Genomic DNA, 16,278 nt, shown 5'->3' with positions numbered 1-16,278 from the left:
AGAAGCCTGCAGACAGAGGTTTAACGGGCTATTTCAAGCAACATTAGCTATTCCACACTTTGCAATTCCTGTCCCTGAGCTGGTGTCCTATCTATAGTGTTGACACAGGTACTTCTTTACAGAGGAAAAGCTTCAATCAGAAGGAGTTCTCTATTTTGCATGGCCGTCTGATCGAAGTCCAGTTTATAAAGATATATAACACAAAAAAGGAAGAATAGGGGCCTTGAAGTTGCCCATCTATATTTTACATCTAGAAAACAGACTGAACAAATGCACAGGTCAATCTTCCTTGCTATTGTGGGACGGATCCTTTTTTTCTTTTGAAAAGGTATCAACTGTTTCTAAATCTACACACGTAAATTAGCTTATGCAAATCTGTGTCTTCTTCTTTGGTGATAAACATTGCCAAAAAAGAGGAAATGTAAGTGGCCACTCTACCTACCTGTCCATTCTCACCATTTTACTTCTTTTCCTCCCCGACAAAGAAATTCCTCTGGGCCACTTTCTCTTAAAAGTCCCACCCTCTTCTCCTAAGCCTTCCTTAGCCTCCTGCCTTCTCAGTCATCAGGTTCTTGCTTACTATGTCCTTGCATCTTATTAGACTATTTTGCCTGCCTTGCCTATCTCTAGTACCTAAGCACTTCGACTAACAGCATCCACAGACTTTGCTGCCTGCCCTGCTTCTGTGGTAGGAGGCCAACTCAGTCAATTACAGACAGAGGCTTTGCCACATCCACTAAAATTATTTTGCTGCATTAAAATATAGATTTGATTACTGGTGGAAGAATGTAAGGAGTTGCCTTTGTTCATGGCAAAAATAAAAAGTGGCTTGAGTTTGTGAAAAATAAAAACGTCATCTTTTAATTCATTTTAGCTGGTAACACCCCACAACAGTCAGCATATGGTACAAAAGATAACACATTCCACTTCTAAAGGAACAACTACAAGTCCCAAATGCTTCCAGGCAAAGTAGCTGCAGTTGACAAAATACTGGAGTTTGAAAGTATCCAAGATAATTCTCCATTTTAAGTGTAGATGTTATCAATTTCATTTGTTGTCACCACTTTTCTCAATATTTCTGTGCTGCTTGAAATGTCCTGGGTAAAAGAAAATAGAAAAAAAATCCAGTAAAGATAAGAATGCATTAATAACTGCCTATCGTATTTCCTTATTCTTGGCCACCCAACTTTTCAAAACAAACACACACAACCCTTTGCATACTACATATGAAATGTAGCATCCATATTCTGTTCCAGGACAACCATTTACATTAAACCAAAGCAAACTCAACTAAGCAAAGGAAGCACAGGGCAAAAACCATTAACTTTTTGTGTTGTTGTTTTTTAAAAGCTGCAGTTTCTGCAAGAGCTCCAGGATTCAAAAAACCCAGCAATGTTTTGAGTTAAAGTTTACATTTAAGACTGGATTATCACAGATTTTTCTCTACAGCTTGAGGACAACTCTAGAAGTCATCCTATGGGTACAAAGGAGGAGGAAAAGCAACACATAACAGCACAGCCTACCTGTGACCTTAATTTCATTTCTTGCTCGCACTGAATGGTGATTGTACTGACTGTTTTATGTTGCAAGACATTTTGTGCAAGCCAAGCTGAGTGCCACTCATTTTGAAATAGTTGTTAGATCTTTGTTCCAAGGGCATTTCTACACAAGAGACACTAACTGGTTAACAGTCATTCCCTCTGTCCTGGGGAAGCCTGAAAACCGTAGTTCTGCAAGTGGGCTAGAAAACTCAAACAGAGAATTTGTAGTCTGTTTACCAAACTACAGTTCCCAGGATTCTTCAGAAGCAACAGCAGTTGAAACTGGTGTAAAAATAGACATTTGTTGGCAGGTGTGGCTAACTCTAAATTATTCTGTTATGTGGCCTATGGTAGGAAGCAGTAACAAGCTTTTATCCTTTGAATTACAAAGTGCATGGATAATGATATAGGTAGTTTTCAAACATGACCTAAGTATGGATTTCCAACACAAACCCTGGATTGTTGCCTAGGTTCAATCATGAGAGGAGAAAAACCAATTAAAGTAAAAAAAAAAAAAAAAAAACCTCAATGTAAACCAATTTATATCCCGACCAGCTGTGAATCAAAGTCAAAGACAGCATCTCACAAAGTCAAACAAGCAGCTAAGCAAATGTTTTAAGCACTCAACAAGGGAAACCCCTGACACACAGTAATCCCTAATCTGCATTCACAGCTCCTTTCCTAACGCCCAGAGGCAGAAAATTTCAGTACCATGGAAGTGACTCAAAAGCAATACAATGTTGCTGGGATGCTTCAGGGTTCGTACCCACAAATACAACAAAGTGGCCCTTCTGGGAATTGAATCCTTAATTATTGTAATTGCCAAGAAATACTTTACATAAAGAAACATTTAAGTCAAGTGTCCTTACGTCTCTGAATACTAGTTTCTGGAGAGTGCTGTTGAAGTTTGGTCCAGCTTGCTGGCTTCCTGTAGGCACCTGATTGGCTACTGTGATAACAGCTGAATTAGATGGGCTTTTGGTCTGATCCAGCTGGCCTCCTCTTAGGTCCCTTCACAGCAGCTGTTATAGTGACAAGTCTGCAGACAGGCAAGCTGAAATAAGGCCCATACAGGCTTAATAATTGAACCTTACCTTCACCAAACCCTTCAGGATTCTGGAAGATAGCAAGGGCTCGAAAGCTTCAATTGTTACCAAATCCAGTTTGATGATATCAGTGTAACACTGATAAAGCACTGCAGGGATCTGCCACACCTGACAGTAACTGAGAACTAGGCACAATTCAGGAGACATGGGGGGGGGGGGGGGAGAGAGAGAGAGAGAGAGAGAGAGAGAGAGAGAGAGAGAGACTAGTAATCTGCTTTTGCAGTGGTAATAAATCAGCAACATGCTCAGTTGATCAAAATGAATCATACATTAAAAAACAGCACCTTATTGTTTTCTGCAAGCATATTGTAAGTAACCCACAACGAATCACACATGCTAACAACTTTTTTTTCTGGGAGCATGTCATGAGAAAAAAAAGGCCAACCAACACTCTAGGTCAGAGTTCCATAGCCTTAACGCAATGTGCAAGGCAGTGTCACAGAACCAGTGTTGTAAGGGTCCACAGAGGTCATCAAGCCCAGCTTTCTGCTCCATGCAGGATTTGCAATGCACAATGCGATTGCAGCTTTCCTCTAGTCTATTAAGCAAATCATTTGTTCCTGCCTGGGTAGATGGTGTAAAGCTGTTGCTTTGCCAATAAAACACATTTTATAAAGCCAGCTGGTGCCACTATTGCCACTTGCTGTAGCAGCAGAATATCTTATGATATTGAGGAGAACAATTCTATTGGTGCCCATCATCAGTCTGAATGGAATTCCAGCCAACTTCTTGTTACATGCTCCGCACTTCCCCCAACAGTGAAAAATTACAAGGGCAACACTAGCTGTAGTAAGCTCCCTTTGGAGGAGAAAATTCCAAATATTTCTGGCATTTTTGCAATATTTGTTCATTTTCTTTTAAAAAACAACATAAAAAGTGGAGGCAAACAGCACACATTCCTGCCAGGCAGCAGATTAATTGCTCCACATTAGTGCCTTCAACCTTCCAGCAAAAGTGCAATTCACTCTGACCTGTTGCTCTCCCCCACCCCAAATAAATTGCTTTTGTTGATTCACAGCACACCCATCTCCTCTGCTAGGGCTTGTGCTTGCACATTCATGGGTCACCTTCCATTTCTGGCTTTCCCATGCAAAAGACTGAAGGAAAATTATCCAGCTCTTTCGTAACTATTAGCTCCCACTGAGAGAACATCCACCAGTCATTCAAGACCAGATAAAAAGCAGCCTCAACATTATACTTATTTATTCCAGGACAATATACAAACCACCTTTAATCAATGGTTTGATAAAAACAACCAGCTTATAAAGTGCATCATTAATAGTATGAAAGGCTATATATATATATATATATATATATATATATATATATATATATGAAAATGGTAAAAATGTTTTTTAAATGCCTGGAAGCATCAAAAGGGGTTTTTGCTTGGTGCCTAAAAGACAGCAAAGTTGGTGCCAGGTGAATCCCTCCTTGAGCAGGACACTTCATAGCTGAGGTACCACTATAGACATTTATTCAGCTTAAGGTTTTGCACTGTTAAATACCTGCAGCAGGGAGGTCCCGTGCAATATTTGGCTGCTCTAGTAGTGAACAACAGACTTTATCTTTGAACGTGCTTGTCTTTAATGCTTTCAGAAAAGGAGAAGGAAGTGTTAGAGTTGATTCTGTTGTTTTATATTCCGTAACAGAGCACGTTGAAAGAACAAGCACTTGCAAATCCGTCTTCTGCATGCATCCAAAAACCTAGGATGAAAATGTAAATCCCGATTTAAGTGCGACAAATTCCAGATGAATAGCGGTGCTGGAGCCAATTCACACATACCAGCAGTGTTACAGGAGCCTCCAGCACTATTGTGGTTCTTCCCCGTGATATCAACCCTTAAGGCAAATATGCGAAGCAGCAACGGCAACATGGCACTCATACCACTGCTGGTCAATCAACCTTTGGGCCACAGTCTTACACTCCCTCCTCCCGAGTAAGCCTCATTGAAATCAAGGGGGCTTATTTCTGAGTAGATTTGTAAAGGTTTGTTCTACTAGTGTCTGTAGCAGCATGAGTGCTGTGGCACCTGAGAGACACAATGAATCTGCAGAAGCTTTCTCTGCAATTTAATTGACTTCGTCGGTACATTCAGTCCCTGTAATTCACACACCCATAGGCCTTCAGCCCATAACTGAATCCCAGATTGGAGAAATGCCACAGCACCATGATCTACACTATCTTGTACAGTCTAAGGAGCAATGCCAGTTTGAAGATGTCCTATGCAACATCATATATTCTTTTTCGAGGAACAGATGCCAATGCACCAAAGTCAAAGTGTCAAAAGGCCTCTGAGCAAGTGTGCTGAAAAGGAGCTTATCAGCTTTTGTAGGCAATATCCTCCTCCGTTCAGAAGATGACACAGAGGATTTCTGTTTGCAACAGGCTGGATTCAACACAGTTACGGTAAGTGTCAGACTAGGACTTGGGAGACCAGGATTCAAATTCCCACTCAGCCACAAAGTTCACTGGGTGGCCTTGGGCCTGTCACGATCTTTTAGCCCAACCCCTCTCAAAAGGTTGTTGAGGGGTTAAAATGAGGAAGGAAAGAACTATATATGTCACTTTGGGAGCCTTGAAGAAAGGGTGCAATATCACTAACAACAACAATGATTGGCAAAGCTGAATAACAATTCCAACCAATATTCCTTTTAGGATGCTGACTGGTAAACAATTATTCTTACTGTTTGGCCCTTGATACATTATGTCAATGTTTTACCCAGTAAAACAGACATACAATGACCCGTGAACAAATCAGCAATACATTTATTTACAGTGCAATCCTATATAAGTTTACTCTGAAGTACGTCCTATGGAATTGAGTGAGACTTATTCCAAGATAAGTATGTATAAGACTGCAGCCCAGAATCTTAGACCCATTACTTCTCGTATCCACAGTATGGACTCACAAAACAAGGGGACTCTTTCACCCTTGCACTTTGTATCAGGGCTTGAAACTCCTATTGTTCTAGGTGCATTTTGTGACAGGGAATTTCATTAGCGCACATGGTTTCTGAGCTCTGGGCGCAGTACTGCGCCTAAGATTTCAGATTAAAACTGCAGAGTGGAAGGAAAGGAGGACATTTTTCTGCCTCCCCACTTCCAGTTACTCTCTGAAGACTGGAGAAGAGACCCTCTTAAGAATATTAAGACCATGTGAAAAATAAACATAATATTTTAGCTGCAGTTCATTCATTTTCACTTTGTATTCTTGTTATAAAAAAGTGTGCCTAGACATTCTGTTGTTGTGCCCATAACCTAGGATTATGGTGCCACTTAGCTCCTAGCTTTCATATTTCAGTTTCTAACACTGCTTTGTATCCCGATTTCTTCCACTTCTTACCTTTTCAAGCCACTGAAACTGCTGGTCCTCTGCCACGTAACAACTGCACTGGCACAATAAAACCTGAAATGACAGAACAGTCATAAATGCTTCATGAATTTTAAACAGAACTATGTTAATATATATATATAACATGAAAAGTAATTATGATAACCGAAAGCTGTAATCTCACAGGCACTTTCCAGGGGGCTCCACTAAAGACAGTGGAACTTGGGGAATAAACGTCCATAGGATTGTGCTGCACATCACACTTGATCTTGGCTAATCCTACAATGGACACACCCACAGACAACAATTGTTACTGTAAGGCTCTTTCTTCACTGACCAATAAGACAAAAGGAAGAGGCTGTAACTGAATGGTGGTGGAGCACATGGTTTGCATGCAAGTCTAGGCTAAGTCAGTTTAAAGGGGCTGCATGTGTTTGTAAGAAGGAATACCATATTACAATCTCTCATTCCTTACAAAGCACTAAAGGCCACATCTAAAGTTATGTATACTATGTAGCTAATATGAAAGCATGTGACTGTCCAAAAGCACTTGAATGAGCGCAGACTGCTGGTGTTCTAATTCTTAAACACAAGGATAGGCAAGAAGATTCAATGCAAACACAAGTGCAGGGCTGGACAGTCTAACTTTGCTGTCTCTGGCACCAAACCACATCAGTTAAATACAAAGATATCATCAAGTAACAAACTCAAGTCTGATTCCATAAGCTCTGGGAGGTATCCAATGAATACATTATGTCAGTGCAAGGATTTCCACTTATGCAATGGGACTCCCTAAATCTGTTCTGCAGGGTTGGGAGAATCCCTGAAACAGATTTAGAGGGCATGTGGGAGCAGAGAAGGTGGAAAGTACAGCTGCCTAAGACAAAATCCTCATAGTGACAGGGTGCTTAATGCTATGTTGGGGACAACTCTCTATCTTACTTACTGTGGGATCTGAAATCAACCGATAGAACAAACAGAAGGAATCTGTTGGAAGGACTTTGGTCGTATTTGATGTTCTGCACCACTCATTCCACAATTTGACAGATCCTATGACTTCCCAGCCTCCAGAATTCAAAACAAAGGAGGACAAGAATGCTGCAAGCAGAAATGAGATTTATTTCATATAGCACTGTTACGTTCTGCACATTGTTCGTAACCACCATTGCTATATGGAAGTGGAGTGATGCTACTCAGTTTATGTAGGCAGCTTCCCTGTAGATTATTTAGTGCATATACACAGAAATATAAAGAAAGTAAGATAAGCAACAATTTTTGGTTTCCGTAGAATTCAACTGGAGGGGAGGGGGTTAAGGTAAACATGCCTACTAAACTCAGTTACAAAATACCTAACAAATTATAAGGTTCAGGTAGGTAGCTGTGCTGGTCTGATGCAGTTGACATAAAAAAATAATAATAAGAAAATTGTCTAGTAGCACCTTACAGACCAACTAAGTTTGTTCTGGTATAAGCTTTCATGTGCATGGACACTTCTTCAGATACACAGTGTATCTGAAGAAGTGTACATGCACACAAAAATTATAAGGTTGCACACTATTTTGTACACATCAAAAAGTGATAATTTATCTAATCCCCCTTTAAACCCATCCAAGCTAGTGATCATCACTACATCCTGTGGGAGCAAATTCAATAGTGAAAGTATGTGCTGAGGGAAGTACTTAATTTTGTCTATCCTGAATCTTCCTACATTCAACTACATGGAAGTTCTACTATTACAAATGATAACAGCAGATGCATAATCTTCAACATCTCTATCATGCCCTGCTTACAGGTAGTTAAACACTGAAATGAAGAACACATACAGATTGCCTACCTACTGCATTATTCCCTACAGCCAATACGAACTTTGAGCAAGGAAACTGCTCGTTATTAGATGCAGTAGATGTTGAATTCCAGAGGATGTGAACTTCCCTGAGTACAGAAACAAAATGAAAACAGAACAAGGTTAAACATACCCTGAGCGATAAGATGTATAAGAAACGGCACCATTCCAGTGAAGTGTTACTTGTACAATCGAGACAGGTTAAATATAGATGTATCCGCTGGGTGTTCACAGTACTATCACTGATCAAGGGGCATAGGCTGCCATCCTAACCATGTCTATTCAGAAGTCCCACAGAATTCAGTGGGTTTCAAGTCTCAGGTAACTGGGGTTAGGATTACAAGCTTAGTTCTCCACTCACCCCTAGAGAGCAATTACCGTATTTTTCGCACCATAGGACGCACTTTTTCCCTCCTAAAAAGCAAGGGAAAATGTGTGTGCGTCCTATGGAGCGAATGCAGGGGGGGAGGCAGGCGGGAAAAGCCCCCAAGAGCCGCACACAAGCTCCGTGCGCTCTTGCGGGCTTTTCCACAGGAGGGAGAAGGGACTGACTGGCCGCATCAGTCCCTTCTCCCACCTCCCAGGAAAGCCAGGAGAAGCCGTGCAGCCCTTTTAAAGTGCGCGCGGCTTCTGCCGGTTTTGCGGGAGGTGGGGGAATTCCCCCACCTCCCAGAAAAGCCAGGAAAGCCCTGCGCAGCATCTCCCGGCAAGGAGAGGCTGCGCAGGGCTAAAGGGGAAGGCAAAACAGCGAGTGGGATCCATCCCGCTCGCTGCCTTGCCTTCTTCCATAGCCGCGCGCAACCCCTCCGCAAGGAGAGGCTGCGCGGGGCTAAAGGAGAAGGCAAAACAGCGAGCGGGATCCATCCCGCTCGCTGCCTTGCCTTCTTCCATAGCCGCGCGCAACCCCTCCGCAAGGAGAGGCTGCGCGGGGCTAAAGGAGAAGGCAAAACAGCGAGTGGGATCCATCCCGCTCGCTGCCTTGCCTTCTTCCATAGCCGCGCGCAACCCCTCCGCAAGGAGAGGCTGCGCGGGGCTAAAGGAGAAGGCAAAACAGCGAGCGGGATCCATCCCGCTCGCTGCCTTGCCTTCTTCCATAGCCGCGCGCAACCCCTGCGCAAGGAGAGGCTGCGCGGGGCTAAAGGAGAAGGCAAAACAGCGAGCGGGATCCATCCCGCTCGCTGCCTTGCCTTCTTCCATAGCCGCGCGCAACCCCTCCGCAAGGAGAGGCTGCGCGGGGCTAAAGGAGAAGGCAAAACAGCGAGTGGGATCCATCCCGCTCGCTGCCTTGCCTTCTTCCATAGCCGCGCGCAACCCCTCCGCAAGGAGAGGCTGCGCGGGGCTAAAGGGGAAGGCAAAACAGCGAGTGGGATCCATCCCGCTCGCTGCCTTGCCTTCTTCCATAGCCGCGCGCAACCCCTCCGCAAGGAGAGGCTGCGCGGGGCTAAAGGGGAAGGCAAAACAGCGAGCGGGATCCATCCTGCTTGCTGCCTTGCCTTCTTCCATAGCCGCGCGCAACCCCTCCGCAAGGAGAGGCTGCGCGGGGCTAAAGGGGAAGGCAAAACAGCGAGCGGGATCCATCCCGCTCGCTGCCTTGCCTTCTTCCATAGCCGCGCGCAACCCCTCCGCAAGGAGAGGCTGCGCGGGGCTAAAGGAGAAGGCAAAACAGCGAGTGGGATCCATCCCGCTTGCTGCCTTGCCTTCTTCCATAGCCGCGCGCAACCCCTCCGCAAGGAGAGGCTGCGCGGGGCTAAAGGGGAAGGCAAAACAGCGAGCGGGATCCATCCTGCTTGCTGCCTTGCCTTCTTCCATAGCCGCGCGCAACCCCTCCGCAAGGAGAGGCTGCGCGGGGCTAAAGGGGAAGGCAAAACAGCGAGCGGGATCCATCCCGCTCGCTGCCTTGCCTTCTTCCATAGCCGCGCGCAACCCCTCTGCAAGGAGAGGCTGCGCGGGGCTAAAGGGGAAGGCAAAAAGCGAGCGGGATCCATCCCGCTTGCTGCCTTGCCTTCTTCCATAGCCGCGTGCAACCCCTCCGCAAGGAGAGGCTGCGCGGGGCTAAAGGGGAAGGCAAAACAGCGAGTGGGATCCATCCCGCTCGCTGCCTTGCCTTCTTCCATAGCCGCGCGCAACCCCTCCGCAAGGAGAGGCTGCGCGGGGCTAAAGGAGAAGGCAAAACAGTGAGTGGGATCCATCCCGCTCGCTGCCTTGCCTTCTTCCATAGCCGCGCGCAACCCCTCCGCAAGGAGAGGCTGCGCGGGGCTAAAGGAGAAGGCAAAACAGTGAGTGGGATCCATCCCGCTCGCTGCCTTGCCTTCTTCCATAGCCGCGCGCAACCCCTCCGCAAGGAGAGGCTGCGCGGGGCTAAAGGGGAAGGCAAAACAGCGAGTGGGATCCATCCCGCTTGCTGCCTTGCCTTCTTCCATAGCTGCGCGCAACCCCTCCGCAAGGAGAGGCTGCATGGGGCTATGGCTTCTTTAGCCCTGTGCAGCGTCTCCCGGCAAGGAGAGGCTGCATGGGGCTAAAGGGGAAGCCAAAACTTGGCTTGTTCCATAGCTGCTCGCAACCCCTCCGGCAGGGAGAGGTTGTGCGCACCCTGTACGCTGCTCTTTGGGGCTGGGGGGGGGAAAGATTTTTTTCTTGATTTCCCCCCCTAAAAACTAGGTGCGTCCTATGGTCCGGTGCGCCCTATGGTGCGAAAAATACGGTAGTAGGCCAATAGCCTATAAAAGGACTCCCAACCCATTTGTGCAAGGAAATCAAAAGGAGAGAAGATTAAAAACATTACAGGAACCTACGTGGGTTTGTGAGGGTTGCTACACAATGCAGCCAAAGAGGATAGAGGGGAAGAAGGGCCTCTATAAAACTTTTTCCACATACTGTCCTATTCTACTGAAACTAACCCATTCCCCAGACTCTCTTTACTCCTGCCAGTTGAAAAGTAAAATGAAGGAGCATCTGTATGGGAGCCTCTTTGTAAGGTGTAACCAAGCACAGATCTCCCCCCAAAACCCAAGCCAGGAACTGTCATTTCTCCCACACTTCTGCTGGGTATCACTGTCTTCAGAGTAAGGTTACCAGACGTCCCCGTTTCCAGGGGGAAGTCCCCAGATTTACAAATCAGTCCCCTTGAAAAGTGTCCCTGGATTCATTGAAAAAAATCTGGTAACCTTACTTCAGAGGGCAGGTGTGGGGGAACATTTTGGCAATCCAGATGTTGTTCAACTACAACTCCCTGGCTGTGTCTGATGGGAGCTACAGTTCAGCCACATCTGGAGGGCCAAAGGTTACCCACATCTGTCACAGAGCAACAGCCCCAAAAGGTTGAGGCAAGTAGATTCGCATTACTCCCCCAAAGGGGAAGGGCGATGGCATCAGGTGTTCACACCTATTGCACTGGCAACCACACAACACATTCTGAAGAGACATGGCATAGCCCTCCCCCTCTGGGCCTGGCCAGTGCCTAGATGGCAGTCTATCCGCCACTAGACTAGAACGAAAGAAGGGATATAACAAATGCACATATCAAGTTCAATTAACTCTAAAGTCACTGACAACCATTCTAGGCTAGGTTACTTCAGCGGAGGTTGGGTTCCCGCCTCCGGCTGAAGGGTCTCGCCCACCTGCCTAAGGGAAAGCAGCAATGATTTCGCTGCGGCAAGAAGGCACTCTTCACATGCCCAGAAGTGCCCCCCCCCCGAATGTTTTGGGGGGGTTGTGTGTGTGTGTCCCCCCGCAGGAGCTGAGAGCCTCGACTCTGCCGGAGCCTTTCCCATTCCTCCTCGTGCCTGGTTTGCAAGCGCCTCCTCTGCCTCCCGCCCGCCCCGGACGCCACCTTTTCTTCTCCAGCTGCTGGCGAATCTCGCGATCTTCCGGCGTCTCCTCGCGCTCCAGGGCCGCCGCCTCCTCCTCGTCGTCGTCGTCGTCGCCAGCGCGGGACGGAGGCGCCACCACCTCGCCGAAGAACGTGGCCATCATCTCCCCCCGGGCAGCCCAAGTAAGAGCGGCCGCTTCGCTCAGCCCGCCTGCCCGCCGCGACACGCGCTGGGAGCCCTTCCGGGTCACAGCGACCGGCAAGGAAGGAAGGGCGGGCGGCCCGGGCCGTGTGCTCGCTCAGGTCGCCTCCGTGGAGGAGCGCGCTTCTTTGGGGCGGAGGCCCGTCGGGTTCGGCAGGGAGGGCCCTGCCCCTCTCCCGCGAAGCCTGCGAGCGAAGCCCCGCCTTACCCGGCAGCAGCAGCAGCAGTGTAGGGGTTTTTTAAAAATTAGGTTTTACAGTTTTATATTCAACATAAACATCATAAGCAATAAAGGAAAAATAAATGATTCCAAATCTCCACCCCCCCACCCCGTGACTTCCCTCAACCTTCCCTTCTGGTTCTTTAAATATTTGCTACTTCTGCTTACTTTGTTTTAAGGTAAAGGTAAAGGGACTCCTGACCATTAGGTCCAGTCGTGGCCGACTCTGGGGTTGCGGCGCTCATCTCGCTTTATTGGCCGAGGGAGCCGATGTACAGCTTCTGGGTCATGTGGCCAGCATGACTAAGCCACTTATGGCGAACTAGAGCAGCACACAGAAACGCCGTTTACCTTCCTGCCAGAGCAGTACCTATTTATCTACTTACACTTTGACGTGCTTTCAAGCTGCTAGGTTGGTAGGAGCAGAGACCGAGCAACAGAGCTCACCCCGTCGGGATTCGAACCACCGACCTTCTGATCGGCAAGTCCTAGGCTCTGTGGTCTAACTTATTCTAAGCCATAGAATAATAGAATTGTAGTGGAAGGAAGAAACACCTTTGTTTTGAATTCTACTGCCATTCCAATCATAGTACAGTACCTGGTTTTAGATTATATCTACTGTACCTATCCATTCTTAAGGAAATCAGCCCTAAGTGCTCACTGGAAGGACAGATCCTGAAGCTGAGGCTCCAATACTTTGGCCACCTCATGAGAAGAGAAGACTCCCTGGAAAAGACCCTGATGTTGGGAAAGATTGAGGGCACAAGGAGAAGGGGACGACAGGACGAGATGGTTGGACTGTTCTCGAAGCTACAAACATGAGTTTGACCAAGCTGCGGGAGGCAGTGGAAGACAGGAGTGCCTGGTGTGCTCTGGTCCATGGGGTCACGAAGAGTCGGACACGACTAAACAATAACACTGTATTTTTGTGTCTATAAGACGCCCCCTATTTTGGGGGACTCAGATTTAAGGAAATGGAGGGAGGTGGCCCAGAGTATAAGATGCCCCCTAATTTTTGACATTATTTTTTTGGGGGGAAACCTAGTCTTGTACACAGGAAAATATGGTATATTTATCTCCTTAATAAATTTCCCACAACCTTTCCAACAGAATAGTGCTCAAGGCAGCAAATACATATATTCATCATTTAAAAGTGGCACCCCAGTAAAACAACACAGCAGTTGGCCATGTGGAATCCAAGTTGAAGTACAGCCCATAAGCAATCACTTTAGGCCCTGACTCTTTGTATTAAAGAACTAGCTCAGTATCATCCTCTTACTCACCCCCCCTTCCTACCCCATGGAAAACTTTGTGTGGGAGCTCGTCTTGAATCTGCACAGCCATGCTTGTGCAACAGCTACACATGCACAGAAGACCCAAGAGAGCAATCCTGCAACACACAAGCATCAACATCACGCAAAGCACTGTGTTTTGGGAATCAAGATGCCAGTTTGTCATGCATGTGTAAGATTTGTAGAACTACTCCCAAATAATAAGAGTATGTCCTGATGGCACATGAAGGCATCACCTTGTAAGTCTGGATCCAGTCACTGGCTAGGAGACCTCGATGATCAATATGTATACAATCTTGGCTTCCATAATGGGAAAAGTTGGGATATAATGTAAGGAAATGAAACTTAAAATGGCACATTAGATACCAGGAAGGGTTTAAATTGGGTGTATTCTGAATATTGTCATGTCTGCTGTCAGGTAGACCATTCAGAGTCAGTGAGGCCTGGAGGGCCACATTTTGCCCCCTCAGTTGAAGTTTCCCAACCCTGACTTGTATAATAAAAATCTGTAAACTACCACTAGAGGTCCTAGCAGTGAGTCAAAGTACTCCAGTGGAAAACGGGAAGAATTACTGTGTTCTGATACTTGCCACAACTGGAGTGCAGTCATTTTAGACAATTTCTAGGAGCTCACATTTGCTTTATATTCTTTGACCCTTGCATTTTTATTTTGAGTTGATATACTTTAAAAACTTTGTTGTTTAGTCGTTTAGTCATGTCCGACTCTTCATGACCCCATGGACCAGAGCACGCCAGGCACTCCTGTCTTCCACTGCCTCCCGCAGTTTGGTCAGACTCATGCTGGTAGCTTCGAGAACACTGTCCAACCATCTTGTCCTCTGTCGTCCCCTTCTCCTTGTGCCCTCCATCTTTCCCAACACCAGGGTCTTTTCCAGGGAGTCTTCTCTTCTCATGAGGTGGCCAAAGTATTGGAGCCTCAGCTTCAGGATCTGTCCTTCCAGTGAGCACTCAGGGCTGATTTCCTTAAGAATGGATACATTTGATCTTCTTGCAGTCCATGGGACTCTCAAGAGTCTTCTCCAGCACCATAATTCAAAAGCATCAATTCTTCGGCGATCAGCCTTCTTCATGGTCCAGCTCTCACTTCCATACATCACTACTGGGAAAACCATAGCTTTAACTATCTGGACCTTTGCTGGTAAAGTTTACAAAGGCTTATTTTTATTTTTAAGAAAACAAGTTGTCATCATGAAGAAGTAGGTCAAGGAAATGTTTCATCCCAAGTGTCATGTATTACTGCCCTAACCTCCCATAGGTTCAAGGCATCTGTGTGTAATCCACACTGCTGTTCTTAAAGCCAATTGTTCAGTGATGCCCTGTAGTTCTAAGTTAAGATCTAGTAGATGTTCTGATCTATAGTTCTGTTACATTTCAGTCTTTCAGCAACTTTCAGCTATCCTAAAAGTCGTTTGTGAACACGCTGCTTCCCCAGATTTCTGAATTGCTATGGATCAATAATAATTGCTCAGCTCCTCACTTAACTGGAGATTAAGGCAACATGTTCATCTCGCAGGGGGTTCATCTCGCAGGGGGTCGACCTGGCTTGTGTGACGGAGACCTGGGTGCGCGAAGGGGATACTGTTACTTTACGAGAGATGGCGCCCCCGGGTTTCTCCGTCCTCCACCAGTCGCGGACTGTGGGCCGGGGGGGAGGGGTGGCATTATTAATCCGGGAAGATTGTTCTTTCAGGGCTCTACCATCGCCATCGATCCCCGGCATTGAATGTGTTGGCCTAGTGTGGGGCTCCAAGGTGAGCTTGGCTGTCTGGCTGGTGTACCGGCCACCTAGCGCACCAGCAGCCACCCTGTCAGGCCTGCTGGAGGCGGTGGCCGGCTGGGCCTTGGAGTTCCCTAACCTATTGGTATTGGGGGACTTCAACATCCATGCTGATGCCACTCCCTCCTCACAGGCTCTGGACCTGGTGTCTTCCATGGCGACACTAGGGCTCTCCCAGTTTGTTTCGGGCCCCACACATCAAGCAGGCCACACGCTGGATTTGATCTTTGGCGCTGGTATAGATGTGATCATGTGTCCTTCGATGAAGGTGCCATGGTCTGATCACTACGCTCTGAAAGCCAGGATTGACGTTCCACCCCCACCCTGCTTAGGTGGCGAGCCGATTTGGGCTCGCCCGCAGAGGCTGATGGACCCTGATAGATTCCGTCAAGCCTTGCGGGACCTTTCTCCCCCTGGCGACTCATTGACTGAGCTTGTTGAGGGCTGGAATACCCATCTCCTGGCAGAAACCGGGCTCCCTGGTTTACCGAGGAGCTCCGGAAAATGAAGCGGGACCTCAGACGGCTAGAGCGAGTATGGCGGCGTGCCCGTGACGGAGCTTCAAGAACATCTTATAGGGTTTTTATGAAAACCTACGAGATGGCTGTGAAGGCCGCTAAGAAGTCCTACTTCTCGGCCTCCATTGCATCCGCTAGCTCTCGCCCGGCACAATTATTTAGTATAATTCGGTCTTTAACGTCCCTCGAAGGACAGCCAAATTTAAATAACAATTTGACACACAGCTGTGAGGCATTTGCGAGCTTTTTTGCGGAGAAGGTCTTGTTGCTCCGCCATGACCTCCCTGCCAATTTGGATACAATAAAGGAATTGGAGGCCCCTCGACTGTCCTTGGGTCCAGTATTGGACCACTTCGACCGGATATCCCCAGCCGATGTGGACAGACTCCTCCGAGCTGGAAAGCCCACCACCTGTCCTCTTGACCCGTGCCCGTCTTGGCTGATTAGAGCGTGTCCAGACGAGGTGCGGGCTCTCCTGGGGGATATCATCAATTTGTCCCTTGGCACGGGGACATTCCCAGGGGAACTGAAGGAGGCAGTGGTGCGCCCGCTCTTAAAGAAAACATCATTAGATCCTTTAGATCTATCCAATTACCGCCCGGTTTCGAATCTTCC

General features: G+C 47.1%; 1 protein-coding gene across 2 annotated transcripts; it reads right to left on the bottom strand.

Annotated features, from left to right (window-relative positions):
* Positions 1-834: 834 nt before the first annotated feature.
* Positions 835-12,327, bottom strand: PSMG1 (proteasome assembly chaperone 1). Of its 2 annotated transcripts, none has more exons than XM_077931289.1 (7): positions 12,224-12,327; positions 7,817-7,914; positions 6,929-7,080; positions 5,995-6,057; positions 4,156-4,354; positions 2,636-2,772; positions 835-1,097 (listed from the first exon to the last, which is right to left on the bottom strand). In XM_077931289.1, exons 1-7 carry the CDS (start codon positions 12,298-12,300, stop codon positions 1,026-1,028), a joined length of 798 nt encoding a protein of 265 aa, XP_077787415.1. In that variant the 5' UTR covers positions 12,301-12,327; the 3' UTR covers positions 835-1,025. The 2 variants fall into 2 exon arrangements, with proteins under 2 accessions (XP_077787415.1, XP_028589237.1); XM_028733404.2 differs by lacking the exon at positions 12,224-12,327 and adding an exon at positions 11,655-11,947.
* Between the last annotated feature and the right edge of the window lie 3,951 nt (positions 12,328-16,278).

The sequence above is a fragment of the Podarcis muralis genome, chromosome 1 (genome assembly GCF_964188315.1).
Source record: "Podarcis muralis chromosome 1, rPodMur119.hap1.1, whole genome shotgun sequence".
Taxonomy (NCBI): domain Eukaryota; kingdom Metazoa; phylum Chordata; class Lepidosauria; order Squamata; family Lacertidae; genus Podarcis; species Podarcis muralis.
This window is presented reverse-complemented; position numbering and strand designations above follow the sequence as displayed.